Consider the following 25,471-nt stretch of genomic DNA (forward strand, 5'->3'; position numbering starts at 1 on the left):
CAGTCACGCTGAGCAGGTGGGCCAGAAGAGGCTGCAAGTTGAAGGGAGCAGGAGGCACTTAGTGTCATGAGCCCAGTGATGGCCCACATAGCAAGTTCTCTGGGCTTCAGAGGAGGGGGACGTGGCCTGGAAGCTGAGCACGTGGAGGTTTTGAGAAGAAGTGGGTGGGCAGCAGCCACACGTTTGCAGAGAGGACGTCAATTATTTCTTTGCTTGATTGGCAGGGTGCTGCAGGTGCCACTTTAATTTTGCTGCAGAGTCCCTGGACCTGGACTCAGAAGCTGGAGTCCATTCTGGGTCTGCTCTTTGTTGGCTCTATGATAATATGGTCATTAAGACCACTTTCAGTTGAAAGACCTACCTGGCACTTCTCTGCCAGTCTCAGTTTCCCTATCCATAAAATGGGGATAATGGTGGTACCTTCTTCGTGGGGTTATTGTGAGTATTAAAGGAGGTGGCATGTAGCCCCATTACTAGATGGGCTGAATGTAGAGGGACACTCAGGAAACAGCTTTATCATGTGCCCACCTCTGTCCTCAAAGGTGATGTGGAATCTTCCCACCGTGCCTCGTCAGAGCATCTTATGGGGATCGCCCAGATTTCTAGTGATTTCTTGCAAGTTACTAGCATTAAAATGTTGGGTTCACATTAGAACTAGTTTAAAATTTCTCTTCCCTACCAAGCTCGGGAGTCTTGGAAACCAGCAGTACAGAAGGGTCAGCTAAGCATCCTCTGATATTTTTTTGTCCTTGCTCCATCCCTTTGGCTCCTCTCACCTCCTCTGGCCCCTCCAGAGTGGAGGATCCAGGGAGGGGAGATTAGAAAAGGGGCAGAGTCTTTCACTGAGCTGGAGCGTTTGGCTCCCTCTTGGCTGCCGTGTGTCTTCTGTCATGGTCAACCTTCTTGTGGGGGCACATTAGTGGTTCTTTAGAGATGCCTCCCCACCCCCTCTTGTCCCCTCAAGGACCTTTCCCTGATGCCCTGGACCGCTGCCCTCTGTAACACTCCACCCCAGTTCCTACCCCAAGCCTCCTCCCCCCATCTTCTCATGCAGTGCCTTTCTGGAGGAGCCTGGCTGCCTTTTGAGCTATCCTTTTAGTCCCTGGGCAAGTTCACACATCCTTGTCCCACCAAAATTGTGCCTGCTGCCCATTCTTCCCACTCTGCTTTCCTGGCAGCTGCAGGAAGCTCCTTCCACTTCTCCAAGTGAGGGGCAAGCTCCTGGGAACTCCGTGTGCTCTGTTCCAGAAACAGCCCAGGGCGGACTCATGAGCTGAACAGCTCTGCCATGGTTGCCTGGGGCATGCAATGTCACTTCCTTTTCTTGCAAGTGCCCCAGTCTCTGTGGGAGAGCCTCTCATAGTTCCTCAGAGGGAGGGAAGGGAGATGCTGCAGAGCTCTCCCCTCCTTTAACTTCCTTCTGAGGACCCCCCTCCCTAATGCATCTCCAGTGTGCTCTGAAATGGGCTGTGATGCACCAGTTTGGCCCCCATGTAGCAGGCCCTGTGAGGATGGGCCTAGTGGCTCTCTTTAGAAAGTGGGGTATTTATCATGTCTCTAGTTTTGAGTCAGCAGGAGGAGTGGCATCCTGTTCTCACGTCAGCTTCATAGTGCGGTGCTTGGTGCACACTAAACATCCAGGGCGTGTTGGCCCTTATTGTTACTTAGCTTCTGCGGCCTTCGGTCTTCTCATCTGGAAATTGGGACTTATGGTAATCCTCACTCTCCTTGCCACTTAGTGCTGTTATGTGTATGAAAGTATTGTAAGATGATTTTATTTTTATGTTTTAGCCTCAGCAGAATGGGATCTCTCCACGCATGTTTAAGGCCTTTGTAAGCAAGAGCCACCCAGAATTCTCCTCCAATAGACAGCAGGATGCCCAGGAATTTTTCTTGCACCTGGTGAATCTTGTAGAGGTGAGTAAGTCAGTCTTCAAAAATGCTCCTGAGGGTTGAAAGAAGTGTGCCCAGCCCCTCAGTGCAGTCCGCTCTGTCTTGGCCCCTTCCCTCCATCTCTCACTGTCCAAGCTCACTTGGAATCCGCTTCGTTGAGGCTTTCTCTGCTCATCATACTTGTTGTAATCGCTCCGGATGCCCTGTTTTCTAGGCGCTTGTGGACGTCCCTGGTCTCCTTTTCATTTGTATGTGTTATAGGAATGTTTGTTGGTTATTTCATTCACGCTTTTTTTCTCTCCGTGACAAAGCTCCTTGAGAGTCCTGTGTGATATGTGGTGTCTTCCTGCCACCGCTCAGAGATGGTCACACTTCTCTCGCAGCAGAGTCAAATCCCATTAAATGCTCTGGTTAAAGCCACTGAGAATTCATGATTAAAAGCTTTTTTCTCCTCTTGAAAAACAACTCCTGTTTTCTGGATTACAAACATTTTCTTTGTGGAAAATATAGAAAGGCACAAAGGAATAAAATCAAAATCACCCGTAATACCAGCACCAACAACCAGTGTTAACATTTTGGTGTCTGACCCACCAGTCACATTTCAGGTGCATTTATGAATTCTCTATGTGCTGTTTTGTAAGCAATGTTCTCCGCTTAACCTGTTGTGAACGTTTTACCATGTCATTACTTATTTGAATAGAGCATGATTTCTGTTTTATTTGTATATAATTTACACAAATGCATTTATATAATCATAGCATGCATGCCTTAATTTTTCCTTTATTTTTTCCCCTTTCTCCTCAGTTTGTCTCCCTCAACCCTTTTCTTCTAATTCCATCTAGATCACTTTCTCTCCCATAATGTTTAATGACTGCATAATATTAATTCACACGATGGGCTGTAATTTATTTAACCATTCTTCCATTTTTGGACTTTAGATAAATACCACTGTTTTGCTATGAAAGTATCTAGTGAACTGGAAACTTTTAGCAACACCAGAGGGAACTTTTAGTAACCCCAGACCTTTATACCAGATTTATATTTGATTTTATTAGTTTTTATTAGCTTAATATTCATACATTTGCTAACCTGATATAATCCAACCTTCAGAGGAACCGCATCGGCTCAGAAAACCCAAGTGATGTTTTTCGGTTTTTGGTGGAAGAACGTATTCAGTGCTGTCAGACCCGGAAAGTCCGCTACACAGAGCGAGTGGATTACCTGATGCAGTTGCCTGTGGCCATGGAGGCAGCGACCAACAAGGGTAACGGTTCCAAAGGGGGAAATCGGCAGGGTGCTGCTTCACGTGTGAACACCCTCCATCAGAGATGATATGGCTTCAAAGTTGTGTTAGGAGTGGACCCAGCCCAGAGGTGTCTGGTTGTTTCCATCTTTCCCTCAGTCCTCGTGTGACTTCCTTTTGAGAAGAATCAAATGCATCACAGATTTTGTGGACGGGTTGTGGATGGAACCTACTTCAATGCCTATAAGTTTAACCCATTGGTTGGCTTGGAGTCAGCTTAATTTTGGGGAAAATTATTTGAATTATATATGTGGAAACTTCTTTAACATTGTCTCTCATGAGTTGTGCTGAGGGAAATGATCAGAACTGCATTTTTGTGGGTTTTTTTGGTGAGGAAGATTGGCCTTGAGGAAATAGCTGTTGCCAGTCTTCCTCTTCTTGCTTGAGGAAGATTGTCCCTGAGCTAACTTCTGTGCCAGTCTTCATCTGTTTTTGTGTGTGGGATGCTGCCACAGCATGGCCTGATGAGCAGTGTGTAGGTCTGCCCCTGGGATCTGAACCTGTGAACCCTGGGCCGCCAAAGTGGAGAGCCCAAACTTAACTGTTACACCACCAGGCTGGCTCCAGAACTGCATTTTTTGATGTGAGACATTCAAGTGGAGGTCTCTTGAAGTAATCCAGCTTTGGCCTCCGAGTCTTTGAGATAAAGTGTGACAAGGCCCTTGATAGGAGCGAGGCCTGTTAGAAGACTCTCTGGGCTTCGGAAGCAGGAAGGAGGCAGAGATACTGCAGCCAGTGGGGGTTTCAGGGGAAGTTTCCTTCAGTCCATCTCATCTGGTTCTTCCCAGGCAGAATAGACAAATGGTAATTTCTTAGAATTAGCATCTTAAAAGCAGAAAAAGGCAAAATATCTGCCAGATTGCTTATTTCCTGTGAACTGGTCATTTCTGTAAAGTTCAACAACTCCCTGGTAGCCTTTTTCTCCTTTTTGGTCTTTTCCTGACTATATTGTGCTAATTGGAGAGTGATGATCATGATGATTTTAAGATGAAATGATTTCCATTTTCTGTAAGCTCAATGCAGCTTTTGACCAATTTTTAAATTCTTATCCCTTATACAAGGTAGAAATGAGGGTGGGGGCCTGTGGTTTGTTTGCTTTTTAGAACTCGGCTTAATTGCTTTCTCTTGCCTGTTCTGCTCAGTTCTATCATCTTCTCTGACTCACTGTTTATAATTTATGAGTGGTAACATTTTTTCAGAAAGGAGACTTATAATTTAGTCTCTGGATATTGATTGCTCAGAATGCCTAATGCCAGCATCCTAGATTTACTTACATCAAAAACTGATGTGGACTGGGGAATGAATTTTGAAAGCATATTCAGATGTGTTTAAGAAAACGCATAGTGAGGCCAGCCCTGTGGCATAGTGGTTAGGTTCAGTGTGCTCTGCTTTGGCAGCCCAGGTTCATGGGTCCAGACCCCGGGCGCAGACCTATACCAATCGTCAGCCATGCTGTGGCAGCAACCCATGTATAAAGTGGAGGAAGATTGGCACAGATGTTAGCTCAGGGCTAATCTTCCTCAGCAAAAAAAAAAGAAAAAAAAGGAAAGCACATAAGCATGCATAGGCGCATAAATGTGCTGAAAAACTGTTAAATCAGGAGTGATTTCTTTTTCTGTGATACAAAAGGAATTCCCAGAAAGGCCCATTCAAAATCTATATAAAATTTTGACTTAACAGGTAGTTTCCAAGAGCAGATCTCTTTGATTCTTGGGAAGTTCCTGGTGCACTCACCTCTTTTTCCCTTGGTATTTAATCCTTTGAGCATGGATAGCATAGAAAGGCCTTCAAGGTTGGTGGCTCTGATGTCTGCGATGTTGCATAACCTTGGCCCAAAGTTGCCTCGGCAGTGTTGGTTAGTGTCACAGGCTGTGGGCAGTGGCTATAATTGCAGTCCCTGTAGTTCATCCTGCTCCTTGGCCCACACCCCCCATGGTCCCTAATCATAGTGAAGGGCCTGGCAAGAGGTGAGCCCGGATCTTTTTCAGTGTGAAATGCTCTGGTGTGAAGACTTTGTGATCGGAGGGGGGTGTTTGGGTAAAACCATCCTTGACCTCTGGGCAAATGAAAGACCAGGTTCGTGCATCACTTACGTCACTCGCATGATCTGAACCTCTCAGCTGGGCCGGGATTCACTCCTGTCAGTCTTGAAGGGGAACAGGCAAAAAAGTAAGAATGGCTCGAGGCAGTGTCAGTGCCACTCTAAAGATGGCCCCAAGAACGGCCTTTTAGCAGGCTTCTCCAGCTCTGGGAAGGGCAACAAGGAAGAAATCCTGCCCCAGCCCAGAAGCCTTCGGGGAGGATTGTCCAAAGAGGGTGTTGTTCATTTCAAGGAGATGGAAGTGACTGCACGATCATTCATTTGCTCTCTCCCTCAGATGAACTGATCGCCTATGAGTTAACGAGAAGGGAAGCAGAAGCGAACAGAAGACCCCTCCCCGAGGTGGTTCGTGCCAAGATCCCCTTTAGTGCCTGCCTTCAGGCCTTTTCTGAACCGGAAAACGTTGACGATTTCTGGAGTAGCGCCCTCCAGGCAAAGTCTGCGGGTGTGAAGTAAGTGTGTGGAAGCACACGTGTGCATGTGTGTGTGTGTGTGTGTGCGCTTGTGTGGTGGTCGTGGGGTGAGGAGGGGGCTGGAGAGGCGGGGCCTGGGGCGGGGGAGAGGTGGCAGGGTGTTGTGTGAGTCCGCGCAGGCTTGCTTGTGTGTGGTGAGCTGAGATTATGATCACACACTCCTAGTTGTTGTAGACCTCACTGTGTGAGACCTGTCCAATAACCGACTTAGCATCTATATGACACGCTAGCGAGGCAATGCCTTTTTTTTTTTTTAAAAAGCAAGGTCGTGGTTTATCCTCTATTAGGAATTTGCTTTTTGGTTTTGCCAAGAGGCTGTAGCCAAGAAACACCCCCCGCCCCGCATGGCAAGAATGATGTTAATATAGAAATTACAAAAATACCTATGACAGTCTTCGATATTTAAACTCCCCTGTGATAGATTTTAATTGCATAATCAAAGACTTGGCTTAGAACCTGGTGACTGTGTTCCTGCCGGAGACCAGGGGGCTCAGGGCGTCTCAAAGGGCACATAAGGGCTCCTGAGCATTGTTCAGATGAGCTGCCAGGACTCAGGCAGGTGTTCTGTTTCCACACTATGAGCCTTGTTGTCAGGTATATAAAAAATGTTTTTTCTCCCCTTGACACCTTAATTGATTTTATACCGTCAAGCTGTTGCTGACACACTTCATACACTTGGACAAAGAGTGCTCATAGTGGCATAAAGTGAGGGGAGGTCTGAAAGTTTGGCTCTGGGAATTTCACTACTTTTAGATGTTTTTTGGCCGTTTTTCTTTTAAACTAAGATTGAGCTCTTCTTGACATAAAGGAGAGTGAAGGATGGCAGCGCTGCTGCAGGCTGTTTTTATCACGATCTTAAGGAGCAGTCGTGCCTGAATCACTTGGTCTCTGCAACGGCCGTCCCTCTGGATTCCTCTTTGTTTCAGATGATTGATTTCACATGTTAAAAATGTGAAACAAAAAGAATTTATTTCAAAAGCTCAAAGAAAGCTGTATTTTCTTAAAATAATTTTTTTTTAATTAATTAATTAATTTATTTTTTTAATTTTTTTTAAAGATTTTATTTTTTCCTTTTTCTCCCCAAAGCCCCCCAGTACATAGTTGTATATTCTTCGTTGTGGGTCCTTCTAGTTGTGGCATGTGGAACGCTGCCTCAGCGTGGTTTGATGAGCAGTGCCATGTCCGCGCCCAGGATTCGAACCAACGAAACACTGGGCCGCTTGCAGCGGAGCGCGCGAACTTAACCACTCGGCCACGGGGCCAGCCCCATTCTTAAAATAATTTTTAAAACAAGGTTCTTCATATCCAAATGAAGATTAATAGTAGTTGATTCAGTTTTCAGTTATCCATTGCAGGGTAAGCTTTCATCCTACGAGGGCTCAGCTTTGGAGTGTGTGTGTGTGTGTGTGTGTGTATGGGTGTGTGTGTGTGTGTGTGTGTCCTTGCAGATGACAGTTGGTGAGTTGGCATGTTAAATATGCAAGATTCACTTCATTGCAACTCGAAGACATCTTTGCACAGTTAGAAATCTACCCTATATTAGGGGTGGAAACAAGCTCTTTAATTATTTTTCCCCGGCTTTATTGAGATATAATTGACATACAACATTATGTAAGTTGAAGGTGTACGATGTGTTGATTTGAGTTTTTTTTTTACTTTAACTATTGACAGTAGGCTGGAGATTCCTTAAGCATTCATCCTTTGCACTTGGCGCTGTGATTCTGATGCGGTGTGGGAGGTGGAAGCGATCGCGGATCCCGCAGCCTAGAAAGCCCCCAGCATGAGGGGTGAGCTGCAGAGTGCTCTCCCTTTGCTTGGCCACTCGGCCACCCTTTTCTTCTCTGCAGAAAAGTGGCCTCACATCTTAGAAGTGCAGGGTGTGCCATACTCTCTGGGCCCGCAGGAGGGAGCCTTCTCACTCCTTGGAAAAGGCCTGTCTTTAAAGTGGAGGCTGGAGGCATTAGCTTTCCAGGAGACAGAGCCTCTGACCCCCAGGCTAGTGGTCAGGAGACCTGGATTCTTCTCCTGCGACAGAGTCACTGCCAATGTCCTGCTTCCCTCTGTAATGGAAGAATGATGCTTGCTGACCTGATTTTCCCCTCAAATGCTACAAAATATTTAGTTGTAGGCAGTCCTAACATAATTACTAGAATCCCTGAGGGAAGGGTTCTGCTTTCCCTAATCCTTAATAGTAGACATGAAACATGTTTTCCTTTTTTCTCTGTCTTTTACATATACACATGCTCTTATGGTTTTACGTGTATAAAAAGACTAGTACTGGATGTATCACAATTGTTAATAATTGAAAACTGGTCTCTATGGGACAGGAAAAAACAATGTTTTAGGGTAATAAAGCAACTACCATATTGTATATTTATTATTCCAGGTCATGTGCTGAATAATTCCCATCAGTTATCATTTAATCCTCTTAGTACTACTGTGAGGTAGGCGCCATCATTCTCCCCATTTTACAGATGAGGAGATAAGGAGAAGTAATTGGCCAGTAAGGGGCAGAGTGGGATTCACGCAGGTCAATTGAGTTAAAAGTTTAAGCTCTTAATCCCTGTATTATATAGTGCACCACATTCCTTATCATGCTTGCTTATCCTTATATTCATATATGTAATCCTTGTAGAGCCTCACTTATTCCTTCTTATACCTTATTATATTTCAAATATTAGTTTTGGGGAAACCAGTTCAGGGGACTCCTAAAAGATCTCTTTTTTTTTCTTTTTCTTATTTCCAGCAATGTAGGCTGTGACTCAGACATGACCTTCTTATTTTGTTAATTTGGGGCCTTGAACTTTTCTTATGTTACACTCAGAGCCTGAAAGGCCAGGAAGAGGCAAAAGATATCCCGAAGAGCTTGGATCAGTGTGGACCAGACTTAAAGACCCTTCCTTTAAATGGTCCTGCACAGACTGTCTGGAAAGAATGGTAGTTTTTGAAAGGTCATTCATTATTGCCCCCCTAGTGTCTTCTAGGCCACGAGTTGAACAAGATCTAGTTCCTGCCCTTAAGCAGCTAACAGATTAAGTAAGGGTCATCAGGAGAGATTTTCTCTTGACTTTTATCATTTATGAAGAGAATAGCACGGTGTGCCCAGAGCACAGGCTTTACGTGCGTGGGCGGTGTTTGAATCCCCAGTGTAGAAATGACTGGGACGTGACCTCGGTAAAGTGACCTCGCCTCCCTAAGCCCCTGTTTCCTTATCTGTAAACCGGGGATAAGAATAGTTCTTTCCTCATGGGGTTGAGGTGAGGATTAAGGTGAGATAAACCATGGAAAGTGCTTTGTACAGTGCCTGGCACAGAGTGAATAGATGCTGTAATTGTTACTACTGGTATTTTTATCTTTCCTTTTTTTTTTGTTTTCGCTTTGGATTATACAGTTTGACTGTGGTTGGTTAATTATCATGTTTTCAACATATTTAATGGGAAGGTTAGAGTAATTTTTATTTATTGATATATTTTTGGTGAGGAAGATTGGCCCTGAGCTAACATCTGTTGCCAATCTTCCTCTTTTTGCTTGAGGAAGATTGTTGCTGAGTTAACATCTGTGCCAATCCTGCTCTATTTTTTGTATGTGGAACCCCACCACAGCATGGCTTGATGAGTGGTGTGTAGGTCCATGCCCGGGATCCAAACCTGCAAACCCTGGGCTGCCAAAGTGGAGCGTGTGAACTTAACCGCTATGCCACTGGGCCGCTGCCGAATTATATATTTTTTAGTTATCAGGTTTTCAATACATTAGACAATCTTAATAATTTCAAGGAGAGGACAGCTTATATATTTTTCTTAGTAAGATTTTCATGGTGTTTTTGCCTTAATTGTAATTAGTTGACACTTGATATATTTTAAAGACCGATACTAGATTGTCAATAGACAACACAATAGTGTGTGAGGCACTATTCTAAGCACTTTGTATGTCTTAACTCATTTAGTTCCCATAGCAATTCTTTGAGGTAAATTTATTGTGTGTCTACCTAGACCTTTTTGAGTGATTTCCATTCTAATGGTCTTTATTAAATACATAACTTTTCAAGAAAAATTTTAATTCCAGGAATTAATTTTAGGAATAAAAGAGTAAGTAGTGCATAATTTATAACTTTGCTGGATTTAACTGACAAACTTGATGTCCCAGACCTGCAGTTGATGAATATAAAATATTAATTTTGAGATTGATTTGAACAAATATATTTTGAGCAGTTTCTACATGGGTGATTCAAGTTGAGACCCTATAGAGGTTACAAAGATGAATAAAGAGTGTTTACCCAACAGGGCAAATATGTGAGCATCATCTAACCTGCTTTCTGGTACTCTTAGGTTGGTAGTTACCCGTAGCAAAGTAACGGGTTAAATTACTGTCCCCTCTCCCATCCCATCCCAGGCTTGAGTTCCCCTGTCCCCACCCCGTGGTATTACCAGCTGATTCCTCACCCAAATGCTGACCACAGAGCTACTGCAAGAGTCTTGGGACTCCTGAACCACATTTTGGCAATCATTGATTTACCGATGACTTTTGGTTGATTTCACCGCTATATATTTTTCAGATCTTAAGTTAATGTGGTAAGAAGAAGTCAGAGAGGTGACATTTTTACACTGGTTGAAAATATCAGATGGAGTTTGTTGAGTTTTGGTGCAAATGAAGACTTGGTTATATTTAAGTAAGAATGATGTTTATTACTGCTTCTCAGAAGATGGGAAAACCTAATTAGAGATAATATATAATTTCTGGAGGGCGAGCCAGGATAATAGATCAATTCCTTAGGATGGTTAAGCTCCTGTCTTTTTGAAAAACTCCATTGTGTTATTGCCTGTACCCTTCTACCATCCTTGTGCTGGAGAATTTGAGATACTGAGCAGTTCAGTGACTTGCCTGGGACAAAATACAGGTCAGCGACAGACCAAGTCAGTGTCCAAAGCCTCATGGATTCCAACTCTTTCATGGCAAAATAATCAAGCTAATTCCTTAGGTATACATAGTACATTCTAGTGTGCTAGGTAGTTTCACATTTTTATGAATATCACACAGCCAAGGCAAATGGGTATTAATAAATCCATTTTGTAGATGTGAAAATGGAGCCTCAAGGAGGGTCTGTGACTTGTCTAGATTTGGAGTGAATTAAGTAGTGTATCGTAAACCCAAATCCACATCTTTTGACTTGTTTTGGTGGTGCTCTGTCCCTGTACTGTGGCTTCTCTTCTACACTAGGGGGCAGCAATGCATTTTCTTTTGTTTTCTGAATTCTGGGACAATACCTTCCAAATAGAAGGAATAACATTTGAAAAGTAGAGTTTATGGGGAGGGTGTTCTAGCATCTTATTTTAAAAGGTATCTATAGTGTCTGTCGCAGCTAATTTCCTTTTTTACAGTTACCTACTATACCCACATTGACAATCAAATAGAAATGGTTCTTATGAACAAGATGATAAACGTGGAGAGAATGAGCTGGAACTGGGGCGTGAATTTGGTGTACCAGTTGAATAGACTGTGCATAAAATTGTCAAACCCAAGTCCAGGCCATTCAGCCTTCCTGAAAGTTTGAAGGGAAACTCAAGACATTGAACAAATGAACTAATTTTAAAATTTAAGGCCCAGATTTAGATGTTTTAGATCCTTATGCCATAATATATATTCCTTTAGGCTCCAGGTACCGTGAAGTTTAGGTGCAGTAGTATTTTAATGAGACCCCGGCATTTCCAATAGTTGACCTCAACCAAAGTTCCAGTAAACCCTCGTTATGCAGACTCTGTGCTGTAATTAGTGATTCTCAGTGGGAGCGGAGGTGGGGGTGTGTAAGGATTGCTTGGGGAGCTTTTTCAAACCCCACACACAAATGCATAATGCACGCATGCCCACACATGCCTACAAATATGTACACTAAATTCTAGCAAGGGTTTTAGCAAAAACAAATGTTTATAGTTGAAAAACACTTTTTGGAAGTATAAAATGCCACAGCAAAGTAACAGTAGTACTTCTGCAGTGTGCCCAAAATCATTGTCAAGGGACAGCGTTCTCCTCCGTTAAGCATTTTCTTCTTGTGAAAAGGCCAGGCTGAATGACCAGGAGTGGGTGAGTGTGTCTGCTTATGTCTGTTTGCGTGTTCCTCCCCTTCAGTCCAGTCACTGGAACTGCCAGGTATGCCTCAGACAAAGCTTTTGATGCTTCATGAACTGTATTCACAATTCTTATTGCCTTGTTTCATTGATCTAATCCCCTTGTGTTTCCCAGAACATCTCGCTTTGCCTCATTCCCTGAATACTTGGTAGTGCAGATAAAGAAGTTCACTTTTGGTCTTGACTGGGTTCCCAAAAAATTTGGTAGGTATCTTTTGCATGCTTTTGCTTAAAACATCAAATTAGCCATTTAGAAAACGTGGCATGTGAAAGAGCCCGTGTGGTTGGCTGCCAGAAACAGTTCCATTTCATTCTTTTTCCATTATTCTCACCTTTTTCTTTTGAATCAGAGTATATGATAAGCACTGACAGTAAAAATGACCACATACTAACCCACCCCTAATAATGGGTTCTGGAATGACCAGATTCTGAGAGTGAAAACGGGATTTTCACATTATCAAATAAAAATGCTTCCCAAACTTGACCATGTCTACAGGGTACCTGGGATCTTGGTAAAATGCAGATGCTGATCCAGCAGGACTAGGGTGGGGCCTGGGATTCTTGATTTCTAACTAGCTCCCAGGTGATGCTGGTGCTGCTCATGCTGCTGTTCCAGAGGCCACACTTGGAGATGCAAGTAATTGATACACTCTCAGCATCTCTCCTCTGCTTCTGAAGCGGGCAGGTGTGGCTAGTGATATTCTCTTAGATCATACAAATTTTATTAATAATAAAAGGAGTACAGTCAGTTGCATTAGTCAAAAGAGAGATGTGACTTTGGCTTAATTGGGCTTTCTTCTTGCTAATTTTAAAGGCCCTTGACCATTGTTAAAAGTTGGTTTTCCAGAAAATGCATAAGAACATTTTCTCCACCATCGTGCTCTCCTATCAAGGTGTCGGTGGACTGTCCTTAGTGCCATGGGAGGATGTACGGTTTTACCCTCGGTGGTTTCTCAAGCAGCTTCCTCAGACAGTTTGCCAGGCCTTTAAAGTTTTTATGTTTTGAGCACTTAAAAACAGCAGCTCAAGTCTTCCCCAGGTTAATTATGCCCTCATCTGCTCATCTGAAGGGGGTAGGTAAAAAGAATGTAAAATCGGCAGGAGAGATTTTCCAGAAACTTCCAGCACTCACCGTTAACAAGGCACTGTTTGCCTGGTGATTGATTCTGCAGCAGATCTTTGCTTTTCCTGGCGGAATCATTTTGTGGACGGGATGTTCATCCCTCAACCTTTCCTCCATGGACCTGGGAGGTACCTGAGAGAGAAAACTGACTCTTCTAAAGGCTTTGAACCACTCTAGAGACAGTTTTCTTATGTTTCGTTGTCCTTGGAATTTCTGTAAAGGATGTAAAATTCACATCATAGACTTACTGAATTTAAAGGAGCCCCGAAGTTTTCTTTAATGAACCCGAATTTTCTGTTGAGGAACAATTGTATTGATTTTCTTGGTCAGATGTTATGTTTGTTTTTGCTGTCCCATGAGATTAAAAATTTTTCTTTTAGCTAAGTTTCTTCTTTGGGTTATTGTTTTAAAATAGGATTTATGTACCTGACCTCATAACTGGTTTTGGGGATAGTCTTTTCAGGTTCTTTTTGCTAGCCCAAGAGACGTATCCTGCACCAGCATTTGAACCCATTTTTCGTTATTATCCCATCTGAATGTGTGCAATACTAAATCTCAACAGGCTATCAGACTGATGCATTTTTTATTTGAGTAAGTTAACACAATAACAACTGAGCTGAGAAGTTAAAAAAATATACCCAAGACTAATACGCTTGAGATTCGATTAATTTCTTTAAAACTTCATTTCTTATTTATTACCTTAGTTAGAATAATCACAGTACCCACCATGATCTGAGAAAAGGCGTAAACTAACGGTTGCAAACTCAAATGCCTAACGAGGACTGGATGATAATGTAAATGAAAGAAGTGGGTTGGGTATAAGAAACATATCTTGGTCTTTCTTGGGTATTCCCACTTTGGATAAAGACATGGATTAGAAAAACATTTCTCTACCATAGAAATCAGAATAACACAAATATGATGTTCAGGGTCATGGGGGCAATAGGGAGCGGTGGGGTCTGTGGCAGACTCACAGAGAGCACATATTGTCTACAGTGGAAGCCGAAGATCGGGCCCAAGGCAGTTGTTACCATATGAGAATGTGCTACAGCTTTCTGTTTTCCAAAATAAGCTGGAAATATGAATTTTTCAATGAAATCCAATTTAAGACTTGGAATTTGTTGCCATCATTTAAAAAATATCCAATGGAAAATGTCTGGGCTGCAAGTGGTCTATGGGTTCCCAGTTTGCAACCTCTGGCTTACCCCGTTTGTTCTTGTTCAGTGTGAAATCCTGCCGCTCCCTGTACTTTCCCCCAGTTCTCTGTTAACATCTAATCAGTCTTGATGAGTCTGCTGGTCTGGTGACCTACTCCAGGGACGAGAACAGCATCCCTTAGCTCTGCCTAGACACATGCACGTAGAATTAGTGGTGTTGGTTTTAGGAGGTGATTGTGGGTTTTTGGAGAATCCAGTGAATGTAATCTCTCTCATTTTGCAGATGTTTCTATTGATATGCCAGACCTACTTGACATCAACCATCTCCGAGCCAGGGGGTTACAGCCAGGAGAGGAGGAACTTCCAGACATCAGCCCCCCAATAGTCATTCCTGATGACTCAAAAGGTACCATCTTCTGCCAGGAAGACATTCTTTATCACTTCCCCCACCCTCCTTTGCTGGAATCGTCACGTTCTCCCACGCCTTCTGCGGTCCCTTCCTGTGCTGTAAGTCACCATAGACACACAAGTGAGGCCTGGCTGCACCTGTGAACTTAAAATAGATGTGGGAAGAGGCACAGACCCGTCACGAGTAGTTGAAACATACCTGTGGAAATCACTGGCAGCAGAGGGCAACCAATCTCCCAAAAGTTAAAAGTTAGTAGGTTATGTTGCCTCTGGCTTTGCCTCCCTCTTCCGTCTCGTTCCCGCAGAGGGGCCCATAGGGAAGAGAAGGAGTGTGTTTTCAGTCGGCTCTTAGTCTAGGGGAGCTGTGTCGTTCCTGTGAGTATCTTTGGACAACCAAAAGGGGAAATTAAGCAGTGTTTGTTGGTTTTAAAAATCTTACCCACATCTCACCTCCCCAGCGTCATCACTGCTTCACAGCAAGGGGGCGGCTCGAGTTTCTCTTTCACCCTGTGAATGCTGAGTTCGTCATTGTTTGGAATACTTCACTTTTTAGGGAAAAGGACATGCAAAAAATAATTGCTTCACCTTTGTGGGTCCAAGAACAGTGTCGAAAAATCTTGGTTCCTTTATGGACTCAGTTACTCTGATGAAATCAGCTTCATTCTGTCTTCATTTGCTCACTCGTTGAACATTCATCTTCCTAATGAGTCCATTAGGTCAATTCGCTAATAGTGATAGAGCACGCTGGGCCCTTCTACTGAATGTTTTTCATCAGTTGAACAGTGAATGTTACTGGTGGCCACTTTCGGGTGCAAAAGAAGGGAAAGGAGAATGCAGGAGGAGCACGATAGGATTCAAGATAGGCATCTTTTTTATGTTATTCTCTAATGCTAAGACGAATGTTAAATTACAGAGTACGGAGGGTAGGCAAGGGACCTGTATGTGGGACAGTCTCGGGTGTGTGGTACAGGTGGTTCATTAAAGGAATTCGAGAAAGAAGAGATCTGTAGGAGCATCAGAGAAATACAAAATGGTTTATTAGCACTGTTCCTGCTTTTTATGCAGTTCACAACAGGATCTTAGGTTTGTAATTATACAGAGTTCTTAGTAATACAGGAAGAGAAATTATTTAGTTCATTGCTTTTTTTTATTTGAGATAACATTGGTTTATAACATTGTCTAGGTTTCAGAACATTATAATTTGACTTCTTTATATACTACGGTGTGCTCACCAGCAAAAGTGTAGTTTCCATCTTATTTAGTTCATTAAGGTGATAGAGCATCATGTTTTAGCTGCTCAAAATGCCTGAAACCTGGTCTTTTCCCTCCTTACTGTAATGACTTGATGTCGTGCAGGCTGGGGTGGTCTCTGTGGGGGTTTGAGGGGTTGACAACACTGGGATATCAGGGAGTGGGGGGTGGGGGCTAGGGAGCGCCCTGGATTAACTCTTTCTTTCTCTAAAGCTCCTTGCTGTGGTTTGGTCTCATTTTTTGCCTTCTCCCTTAATTTCCAGATCGCCTGATGAACCAATTCATAGACCGTATGTATCTTTTGAAATTTTTCTGAGTGTCCTACCACTGTTAGTGGTCTGACATATTTATCTGTGGGAGTTCAGTAAAGGGGCATTGTTCTTTGTATGTGTATTTGCAGCTTTTCCTGGGTGGGAATGATTCTTTGTTTGCAAGTTGAGTTGGCATCAAATGTAAACTAGTGACATGGTGACTTAGGTGGCCCTGTGGCTCAGGAGAGTGGCCATTAGTGTGAGTGGCCAGTAAGCCCTGGGATGGAATCTAGGCTCTGCTGTTTATGACTGTGTGACCTAGGATCATTTACTTAACTTCTCTGAGCCTCAGTTTCCTCGTGTGTGAACAGGGGATGATGATGCTATTTCTTCCCTCTCTGGCCACATGAGTAGGCCTCTTTCTGCACTGATGGCACAGTGGGCAGTCATTTTTTCCACTCCTGCCACTAGACACATAATGAAGACACATGACTGACAGGACATGGTAGTATTAATTAATACTCTCAAGGTTATTAATTTCATTGGATTGTTTTGTTAATTTTGTAGCCTGTTAGTGCCTTAATCCGGTGGGGGTTGATACTCTTAGTTTTCAAAAAAGAAATTGAAAAAACAAACTATTTAGATATTAATTAGAGAGGAAGAGGGAGTAAACGCTGAACACTAAATACTCTGAATCTTTTTGTCCGCAAAGCCTTTCTGGAGACAACTATGGTTAATTTAGAAGTTCGAGTGTTCCACATTGCAAGTGGTTGATTGTATGGCTTAGGCCTCCACATTTTGTTTCTTGGGTCAGTTATAATTTGCTAATTGCTAGGAGAAGCTGTTAGGGTCAGCATGGGTTTTGGGAAAGCCATTGTCAATGTGGATAATCTAGTTGAAATAATAGCAATGGCTGTTAATATTTTTGAATGGTTACCATGAGTCACAAGGCATTGATTATTCCATAACTCCTTTCGATGGTATATAACAGGTCTTTTATACAAAGACGAGGTTCTCATTTGATTATCACAGTAAGAAGGGTAGGGCAGATGACCTTTTACAGAGGATAAAACTGAGACCCAGTCAAGTTCAGAGACCCAAGGGCTGGGACCAGCACCAGGGCTAGGAGTCCAGTGTGCTTTTCATGCCAGTTCACCTTTCCTGCACTGGAGAGGTTTGCTGGCTGCTCCTGATGCTGCAGAGAGCTGGCCTGCAGGATCTCGCCCCCGGGGAGGTCATGGGTGGTTGGAACTGACTGTTCCGGAGGAGTCTGTCTCTGACTGTGAGCACTCGGCCATTTTCCAGTGTTCCTGGTTTGGCCATTGATTCCCTCTGGGTCTGAGCTTGCTGTCTTATCAGCAATTACCTATCCTCAACAGCAGAAAAGAGAATTAGCTGGAGTTAATTTACATTTGCCTCCTACCTTTCTCAGATTTTTAAAAGGAATAACTTGTTTTCTTATTACGAAGGTAAAAGAGATATTTAGAACTATGGACTAGCAAAGAATCATCTGTGGTTTCATCACCCATCTATCACCACTATTATCATTTGGTGTATATCCTTCCATTATTCTTTACTTATGCCTGGCTCACTTTATTTTTCACAAGAATGGAATTATACATTTTCAGTCCGATGTTATTATATACATACATACACTTCTTACTAAACTGTACTTCCTTTTTTTTCCCCAGTTATTTTATTGAGGTCATACTGGTCTATAACATGGTGTAATTTCAGGTGTACATTCTTGTTTATCAGTTTCTGTATAGACTGCATTGTGCTCACCACCAGCAGTCTTCATTTTTATCCATCACCATATATATGTGCCCCTTTACTCCTTTCACCCACCCTCCAATCCCCTTCCCCTCGGGTAACCACTAATCTGTTCTCTTTATCCATGTGTTTGTTTATCTTCCACATATGAGTGCAATCATGCAGTGTTTGTCTTTCTCTGTCTGGCTTATTTTGCTTAACACAATGCCCTCAAGGTCCATCCATTTTGTTGCAAATGGGACGATTTTGTCATTTTTTTGTGGCTGAGTAGTATTCCATCATAGATATACCATATCTTCTCTATATGTTCATAGCTGATGGACCGTAGGGAACATTAGAGTCTTACAAGCTGTTGAAAGGTGTTCTGCAGAAGGACTTTCATAGTCTCCTTACTGTAGGAATATTTAATATAGGACTTTTGGGTCTTCATTATGCTAATGCACATTATGAATTTCTAAGGGGAGAATTGAGAATGTAGCTTTTAAAAATTTATTTGACCATGGAAACCCCTTATTTTGTGGTTCAATAATTACATTTTTCTTAGAACCCTAGAGTACTGTAGAACACAATTTGGGTATCACTGTTGTCCTACATCATTGCTTTCTTAAAATTTGACCTCGATAGTATGTTCTGTGTATCTTCCTTGTAGGAGAACTTTGGTAAACACATTTTCAATATAATTTTTTTAGAGCAGATATCTGTATTCCTAAATTCTGCTAACTGCCATCTTTGGGAGAATTTTCAGTAGATTAGAGGCCTCAGGACGTGAAAAACGTAAGGGATATATTTTGTGCTCTATTCCTCTCTACCTTTGGTATAATTTGAGAGCACTGTGTAGGTGTGTATGGGTGCACACACACCCATATGTATGTGTATACATATACATAAGCATACCTATGTGTATATATATATATAGGTACAAAGTATACATACAAACCTATGTGTATGTGTGTGTGTCTTTACACACACATTTCTACCAATATCTATATATTATTATGAAAAGAGAAGAAAACCCTTGGGTGTAAGCCCAAGTTAGGTTTGTAAAATTATCTCTTTTAATATCTTAAATGTGTACAATTAAAAAGCACATTCTTTCCTTCTATATTTGGGCTCTCCATTCCCCTGTCTGATTACTTCCTTTGATTGCTCTTATATCTAAAGGCCTGCTGTAACTTTCTGTGAGATGTAAGGAACAGGCTTTTGGGCGTGTAGATCATGCTTTTCTCTTCAAATTTCAGTCACAGGAGAGGCTGCTGTAGAGGTCTTAGGAATGATCCGAGAGGCGGAAATGGTTCTGGGAATACGCTAAATCTCCCCATATGAAATTAGAGAATTGTTTGTCAGTGCTTGGATTGTTCAGGTAATTACCATGGTTTCTATTTAGGTCCAAGATGTAAACTCAGCTCAAATCGCTTAATATTTGGATGGCTTAAAACAAAACAATGTTAAACCACCATCTACACATTAAATAAAATAGCACCTGCTTTGGGTAGCACGTGGATAAGGGGGTGAAGAGAAGCTAAGACAAGAAGAAGTGGAGAATTTACTTTTTCACGCCGCAATATCCTGTTGTGCTCCGTAGCATCAGACATCGATGAGTCATCAGTGATGCAGCTGGCCGAGATGGGGTTCCCTCTAGAAGCGTGTCGGAAGGCTGTGTACTTTACTGGAAATATGGGAGCCGAGGTGGCCTTCAACTGGATCATTGTTCACATGGAGGAGCCAGGTAGGTGGTCAGAAAATGGAATGGCTTGGGAATCTGATTTGATCCTCAGTGATGGTAAGCCTTGGTTCTTCCACGTCCTCTGGATGTGTCCCAGAAAATGACTCTTCAGCTCATAATATGCTGCGGTGGGGGAGGACTTTGCCTGTGTCACAAAGTCACGATCTTTTTTTTTCTTTTTTTTAAGTGACAACTTTATTGAGATATAATTCACCCTTTTAAATGGCAAAAGACCATTGGAAAGATGTGAGAGAAACTTCTAGCTAAGGGAATATAAGGACTTGAAATAGAAACCTATCGTGAAGAAATGGAAGCTATTTAGTTAGCTTTTACTTTTAACAACTTTATTGAGATATAATTTACCTGTGTAAAGTGTACATTTCAGTGGTTTTTCATAAATTTGCTGAGTTGTGCAACTATCACCACTATGTAATTTTAGGACATTTTTGTCCCCCCAGAAGAAATCCTCTACTTCCCTGTCTCTTTTTCAAGCCCCTGGCAACCACTGATTTACTTTCTGGCTCTATGGATTTGTCTATTTTGGACATTTCATATAAATGGAATCATATAATATGGGATGTTTTGTGTTTGGTTTCTATCACTTAGCACAATGCTTTCAAGGTTCATCTGTGTTGTAGCATATATCACTACTTCGTTTCTTTTTATGACCTAATAATCTTCCACTGTATTTTATTTATTCTTTGATCAATTGATAGACATTTGGGTTATTTCCATTTTTTGGTTATTATGAATAGTGCTGCTATAAACATTTTGTGTACAAATTTTTGTGTGGATGTATGTTTTCATTTATCTTGAGTGGAATTGCTCTGTCGTATGGTAACTCCATGTTTAACATTTTGAGAAATTGCAAAGTTGTTTTCAACAGTGGCTCTACCATTTTCCGTTCCCACCAGCAATGTATGAAAGTTCCAGTTTCTCCATATCCTCATCAAACCTCGTTATTATTGTTTTTATTATAGCTGTTCCAGTGGATGGGAAGGAGTATCTCATTGTGGTTTTGATTTGCATTTCCCTAATGACTAATGATATAGAGCATCTTTTCATATGCTTATTGGCTATTTATATATCTTTGGAGAAATGTCTATTCAAATGCTTTGCCCATTTTTGATGAGGTTATTTGTCTTTTTATTGTTGAGCTCAGAGAGTGCATTTTATATTCTGGATACAAGTACCTTATCAGATATATGATTTGCAAATATTTTCTCCCATTCTGTGAGTTGTCTTTTCACTTTCTTGATGGTATCCTTTGAAGCACAGAAGTTTTAAATTCTGATAAAGTCCAATTTATCTGTTCTTTTCTGTTTTCACTTGTGCTTTTGGTATTGTATCTAAGAAACCATCACATAACCTAAGGTCACAAAGATTTACTCTTGTGTTTTCTTCTAAGCATTTGTAGTTTTATCTCTTAGATTTAGGTCAATGATCTGTTTTGAGTTAATTTTTGTATATGGTATGAGGTAGTGGTCCAACTTCATTCTTTAGCATGTGGATATGCAGTTGTCCAACACCATTTGTTGAAAAGACTGTCCTTTCTTCACTGAATGGTCTTGGTGGAAAATCAATTGACCTTGGTGGAAAATCAGTTGACCATAGATATATGAGCTTATTTCTGGACTCTCAATTCTGTTTGACTGATCTATGTGTTTATCCTTATGCCAGTACCAAACTGTCTTGATTATTGTAACTTTGTAGTTATTTTTCCTCCTTAGCTTAAAGTGTTGTTTGTTTCAAGACCAAAAAAAAGAAAAAGGCCTGAGTGTGATTATTTTCCCCAGATTTTGCTGAACCACTGACCATGCCTGGTTATGGAGGAGCAGCTTCTGCTGGAGCCTCTGTTTTTGGTGCTACTGGATTGGATAACCAACCTCCGGAGGAAATTGTAGCTATTATTACCTCCATGGGATTCCATCGAAATCAGGCTATTCAGGCGCTACGAGCAACAGTAAGCATGAGAGACTATGTGTGTGAATACCTTCCTCTTATTGGAAGTGGTTTGTTTTTCGTCAGTAGCAATTGAGACGTTCCAATGTCCTTTGATTGTGTTGAATCATGTTTGTCTCACTTATACGCCACCATTGCCCAGAGAGATTTATTGGCATATAGTGTATTTAAAGCTAAAATAAATGGTTGAGGGAATCATACAAAGAATTTAAGATTAGGGAGATAGTACATCTGGGCAAGATGACGAAACTGAAAGAAATTCTGTATCATTCCTAACATTTATTAACAAGGGTCAGAGATTTGACTTGGAGTTTGTTTGGCCTTGGAGCAAAGAGGGCTGCACGAGATTCTGTGTTCAATAAGGCAGTTCTTTATGAGAAGTTATGCTTTTCTTGTATTCATGAATTCCTGATGTCAGGAGAGAAGGGCTGTGAAACTAGAGAGCAGAAAGAAGTCTTCCTCTGGCAGTACAGATATCTATTTCATATTGAGGGAAAGTGCTTTTTTTTTTTTTAACCCATCCTCCCTTGCATTGTTTTTTTTCTTTTAAACCCTTCCTTGCCACACCATACTCCATTTTTGAGTGGATGTCTGCTACTGATTCCTTCTTGCCTATCCTGACTGGTTGCCTGCTAGGGTCCATTGCTGAGGTCACAGTGGCTCTCGACTAGCTCATGGGAATGTGGCTGGAACAATCTGTCCCCCTTAAGAATGCTTGAGATGTCTCAACTAGAGTTTGTTTCACTCGGGGAACTTGCTTACTCTCCACTTATTTATTAGCCTGACTGTTTCATTGGAGATTCTGACTACGTCTAAACAATTCTTTAACCCGTCAGTGATACCACAAACAGGGGAAGATGGAACTATTTTCATGGTCAATTGGTTTGAACCGCATGGAGTTCAGTTTAAAACAATTTAACTAACCAGCGTTGTCATCCTTAATCAAGGAATTAATCTTGACTCGCCTGCAATTCAACCATTCTGCCAACATTTAGGGATAGGAGGCGCTAACATAGTACTCACGTTGGCCCCCATCAACCTTGCATGGTTATCTGCAGAAAATACAGTTGGTAGAGAATGCAGTGTGTGCAGTTAGTGTGGCTTTAAAAAGGGCGGCACTTCAATGCCAACCTCTCTGGCATTCTGCACCCCATCATTATCAGCATCAGCCTACAGAAATGCTGAGCTAAGACAGACGGACTTTAGAATGCTAATCTGCTGCTCAGAACTGTTTTCCAGTGAATCCAGTTGGAGAGCTCAGTTGGGAGACTTGCAGAATGCCAACTAATGTGCGTTTCATATGCGGAATCAGAGCGTCTTACTCAGAGGCACTTAGGACTAATGAATTCAGGCCTCCTGCCCTATCTACTTGACGTCCTTTCAAATGGTCAGGTTATAATGAGGCCCGGGGACTGCATACATTGTAAAAATGTTTTATTTTATTAGAATAATAACCTGGAAAGAGCACTGGATTGGATCTTTAGCCACCCTGAGTTTGAGGAGGACAGTGACTTTGTGATCGAGATGGAGAATAACGCCAATGCAAACATTATTTCTGAGGCCAAGCCCGAAGGACCTAGAGTCAAGGATGGATCTGGAAGTAAGTTCATGCCTTAGGGATTGTGTGAACAATCATGACTATACGTTCGGCTCATGCCCTTCCCTCTCACCACTGCATGTTAAAACCTTTGCCATCATTCAAAAGTTAGCACAGATCCCATCTTCCCATAAGTGGTACATTTTGCGGCTTTGCATGGGCACAAGGATCTGATAAAGTTTTGGACAAATTCAGAGTCACGTTGCCTAGTAGCATGTGTGCTTAAGTTTAGTGCCAGCTTTGACTTTGTCTGTCCTTTGAGGTAAAATTTCTTCATGGACCACAGAAGTTTTTGTCCAAGAGAGCACTTATTTTCATGGTGATATTCTTGAATAGTTGAAAACCAGTCTTGTACCCTTGACCCCATACATACCCATGGGTGTGTCATTACCTGTACCAACTACTGATAATTTTCTGAAGGGCTGTCGGGATGGCAGGAGGAGGTGTCATAGGCCAATGTTCTGCCTTTTAATAGCAAACATTGGGGCCAGCCTGGTGGCGCAGTAGTTAAGATCGTGTGTTCCCCTTCGGCGGCCTGGGGTTCACCGGTTCGGATCCCGGGTGCGGACCTATGCACGGCTTGTTAAGCCATGCTGTGGTAGGCGTCCCACATAGAAAGTGGAAGAAGATGGGCACAGATGTTAGCTCAGGGCCAGTCTTCCTCAAAATAAATAAATAAAAAATATTTAAAAAAATAATAATAATAGCAAACACTTATATATGTCACTATGTGCCAGGCACTGTTCTGAGGACTTTGCTTATAAACACTCATTTAATCCTCACCACACCCATTTTACAGGTGAGAAAATAGATGCACGGAAAGATTAGGTACCTTGCCCAAGGTCACACAGCTCTTAAGAGGTGGAGCCAAGATTCAAACTCAGGATCCACGTTCTTCACCATCGTGATTCCCTTCCTCTTGGGCTGTCGTTGCCTGTGAGATAATGTTCAGGCTCTTTAGCTGCCATTCAGCACCTCTTTGCAGCCTCCCCAGTTAGATCCCAGCCTACCTTATCTCGCAGCATCACTTCTCCTGTACCGCCCATCCCTGCAACTCAGATGGCTGGTCCTATAGCCAAACCACCAGCCTGCTCAGCTGTCATTGACCCTCTTCTAGCTACTTCCTGACCTTTGCTCAGGTTAATCCTTAATTGTGAAACGCCCTTCTCTCCATTCACTGCACACTGAAATCCTTACCGTTATTCAGAACTTGGCCACAGATTCCATTTCTCTGGACTGCTTTCCCAGACCCTTGTCATAATCAGTCCCTCCTTACCTCGTATGCTAGTAGTAATTATACCAGTATCAACAATTCTTCCATTTCTGGTACATTTAATCCTCACAATAACCCTATGAGGTAGATACCATTGTTATCCCCATTTTACGGATGAAGAAACTGAGATAGAGAATGTTAAGTAACTTGCCAAGTTCACATAGTAACAGATAGAACCAGAATTCCAGCCCAGGCAGTCTGCCTCCAGAGCCCATAGCCGCTATAACATAGTGTTGGTTCTTCTGTTATTAGAAGTATCAAATTCAGGATGAATCTTCCTCAGCAAAAAAAAAAAAAAAAAAAAAATCTTGCAGTAAGATTATTTGTGTATATATCTGTGTCTCCCATTTGACTGGGAACTTGTGGAGGGCAGAAACCATTTTACTTTTACAAAGCTCACGGTGTTTAGCACATAGAAAGTACTAAGTAAGTAAAAATGGGATTGAATTTACATTAGAAGCATTTGTTCCTATAAGCATATCGCTATAGTTCTACTCATTAGTGCTCTTACCAGACATAACATGGATGTACTGATCTAACTCAAGAGAGAGGGTGGGAGGGAAAGTTTCTTTTCTTATATAAAATAGGAATTTCTTCACTGAAGCTGTTTTTAATCCCGACGGGTAGGAAAAGGATGAGATGTATAGTTCTCCCGTCTTCCATATTCATCTAAGGGGTCTTGTATTACTTTTCGGAAATCACTGGCTTGCCTAAAATATTAAAAGCTGTTGTGGACAAGGTACTCAATAATTCACGAGCAGAATTTATTATGTATTATGTGTTCACCGGTTCACTGCTTCCTTGATTTTCTGAAATGGACTTTTCTTTGGGGAGGATGAGTCCTTCTTGCAAAAGAAATAAACCACAAGATGGGGCCGTTGTAAAGCTGCCAAGAGATTTGGCTGCAGAAGGAGGGAGAGTCTGATCCATTAGGGTTTCCCTGCTTCTGGTGGAGCTAGGAGGGACCAACCGTCCTCCCCAAGATGGTCATTAATGACACAAAACCGCCACATCAGCTCCTCGGGCTTATTGTGCTCAGAGTGGTCTGCAGATATTCCTGGCTC

The 25,471-nt window shown here is 42.1% G+C and overlaps 1 protein-coding gene across 1 annotated transcript in view; it reads left to right on the forward strand.

Annotated features, from left to right (window-relative positions):
• USP13 (ubiquitin specific peptidase 13) overlaps window positions 1-25,471 on the forward strand; it is a 106,631-nt gene that overhangs the window by 65,193 nt on the left and 15,967 nt on the right. Inside the window, exons 11-19 of the mRNA XM_023623342.2 lie at window positions 1,792-1,917; window positions 3,004-3,157; window positions 5,575-5,749; window positions 12,005-12,093; window positions 14,453-14,575; window positions 16,092-16,118; window positions 19,435-19,578; window positions 21,372-21,538; window positions 22,984-23,137. Of these exons, the coding sequence (XP_023479110.1) occupies window positions 1,792-1,917; window positions 3,004-3,157; window positions 5,575-5,749; window positions 12,005-12,093; window positions 14,453-14,575; window positions 16,092-16,118; window positions 19,435-19,578; window positions 21,372-21,538; window positions 22,984-23,137 (1,159 nt within the window). The remainder of the gene's footprint in view (window positions 1-1,791; window positions 1,918-3,003; window positions 3,158-5,574; window positions 5,750-12,004; window positions 12,094-14,452; window positions 14,576-16,091; window positions 16,119-19,434; window positions 19,579-21,371; window positions 21,539-22,983; window positions 23,138-25,471) is intronic.

This window comes from Equus caballus, chromosome 19 (assembly GCF_041296265.1).
Source record: "Equus caballus isolate H_3958 breed thoroughbred chromosome 19, TB-T2T, whole genome shotgun sequence".
Classification (NCBI taxonomy): Eukaryota; Metazoa; Chordata; class Mammalia; order Perissodactyla; family Equidae; genus Equus; species Equus caballus.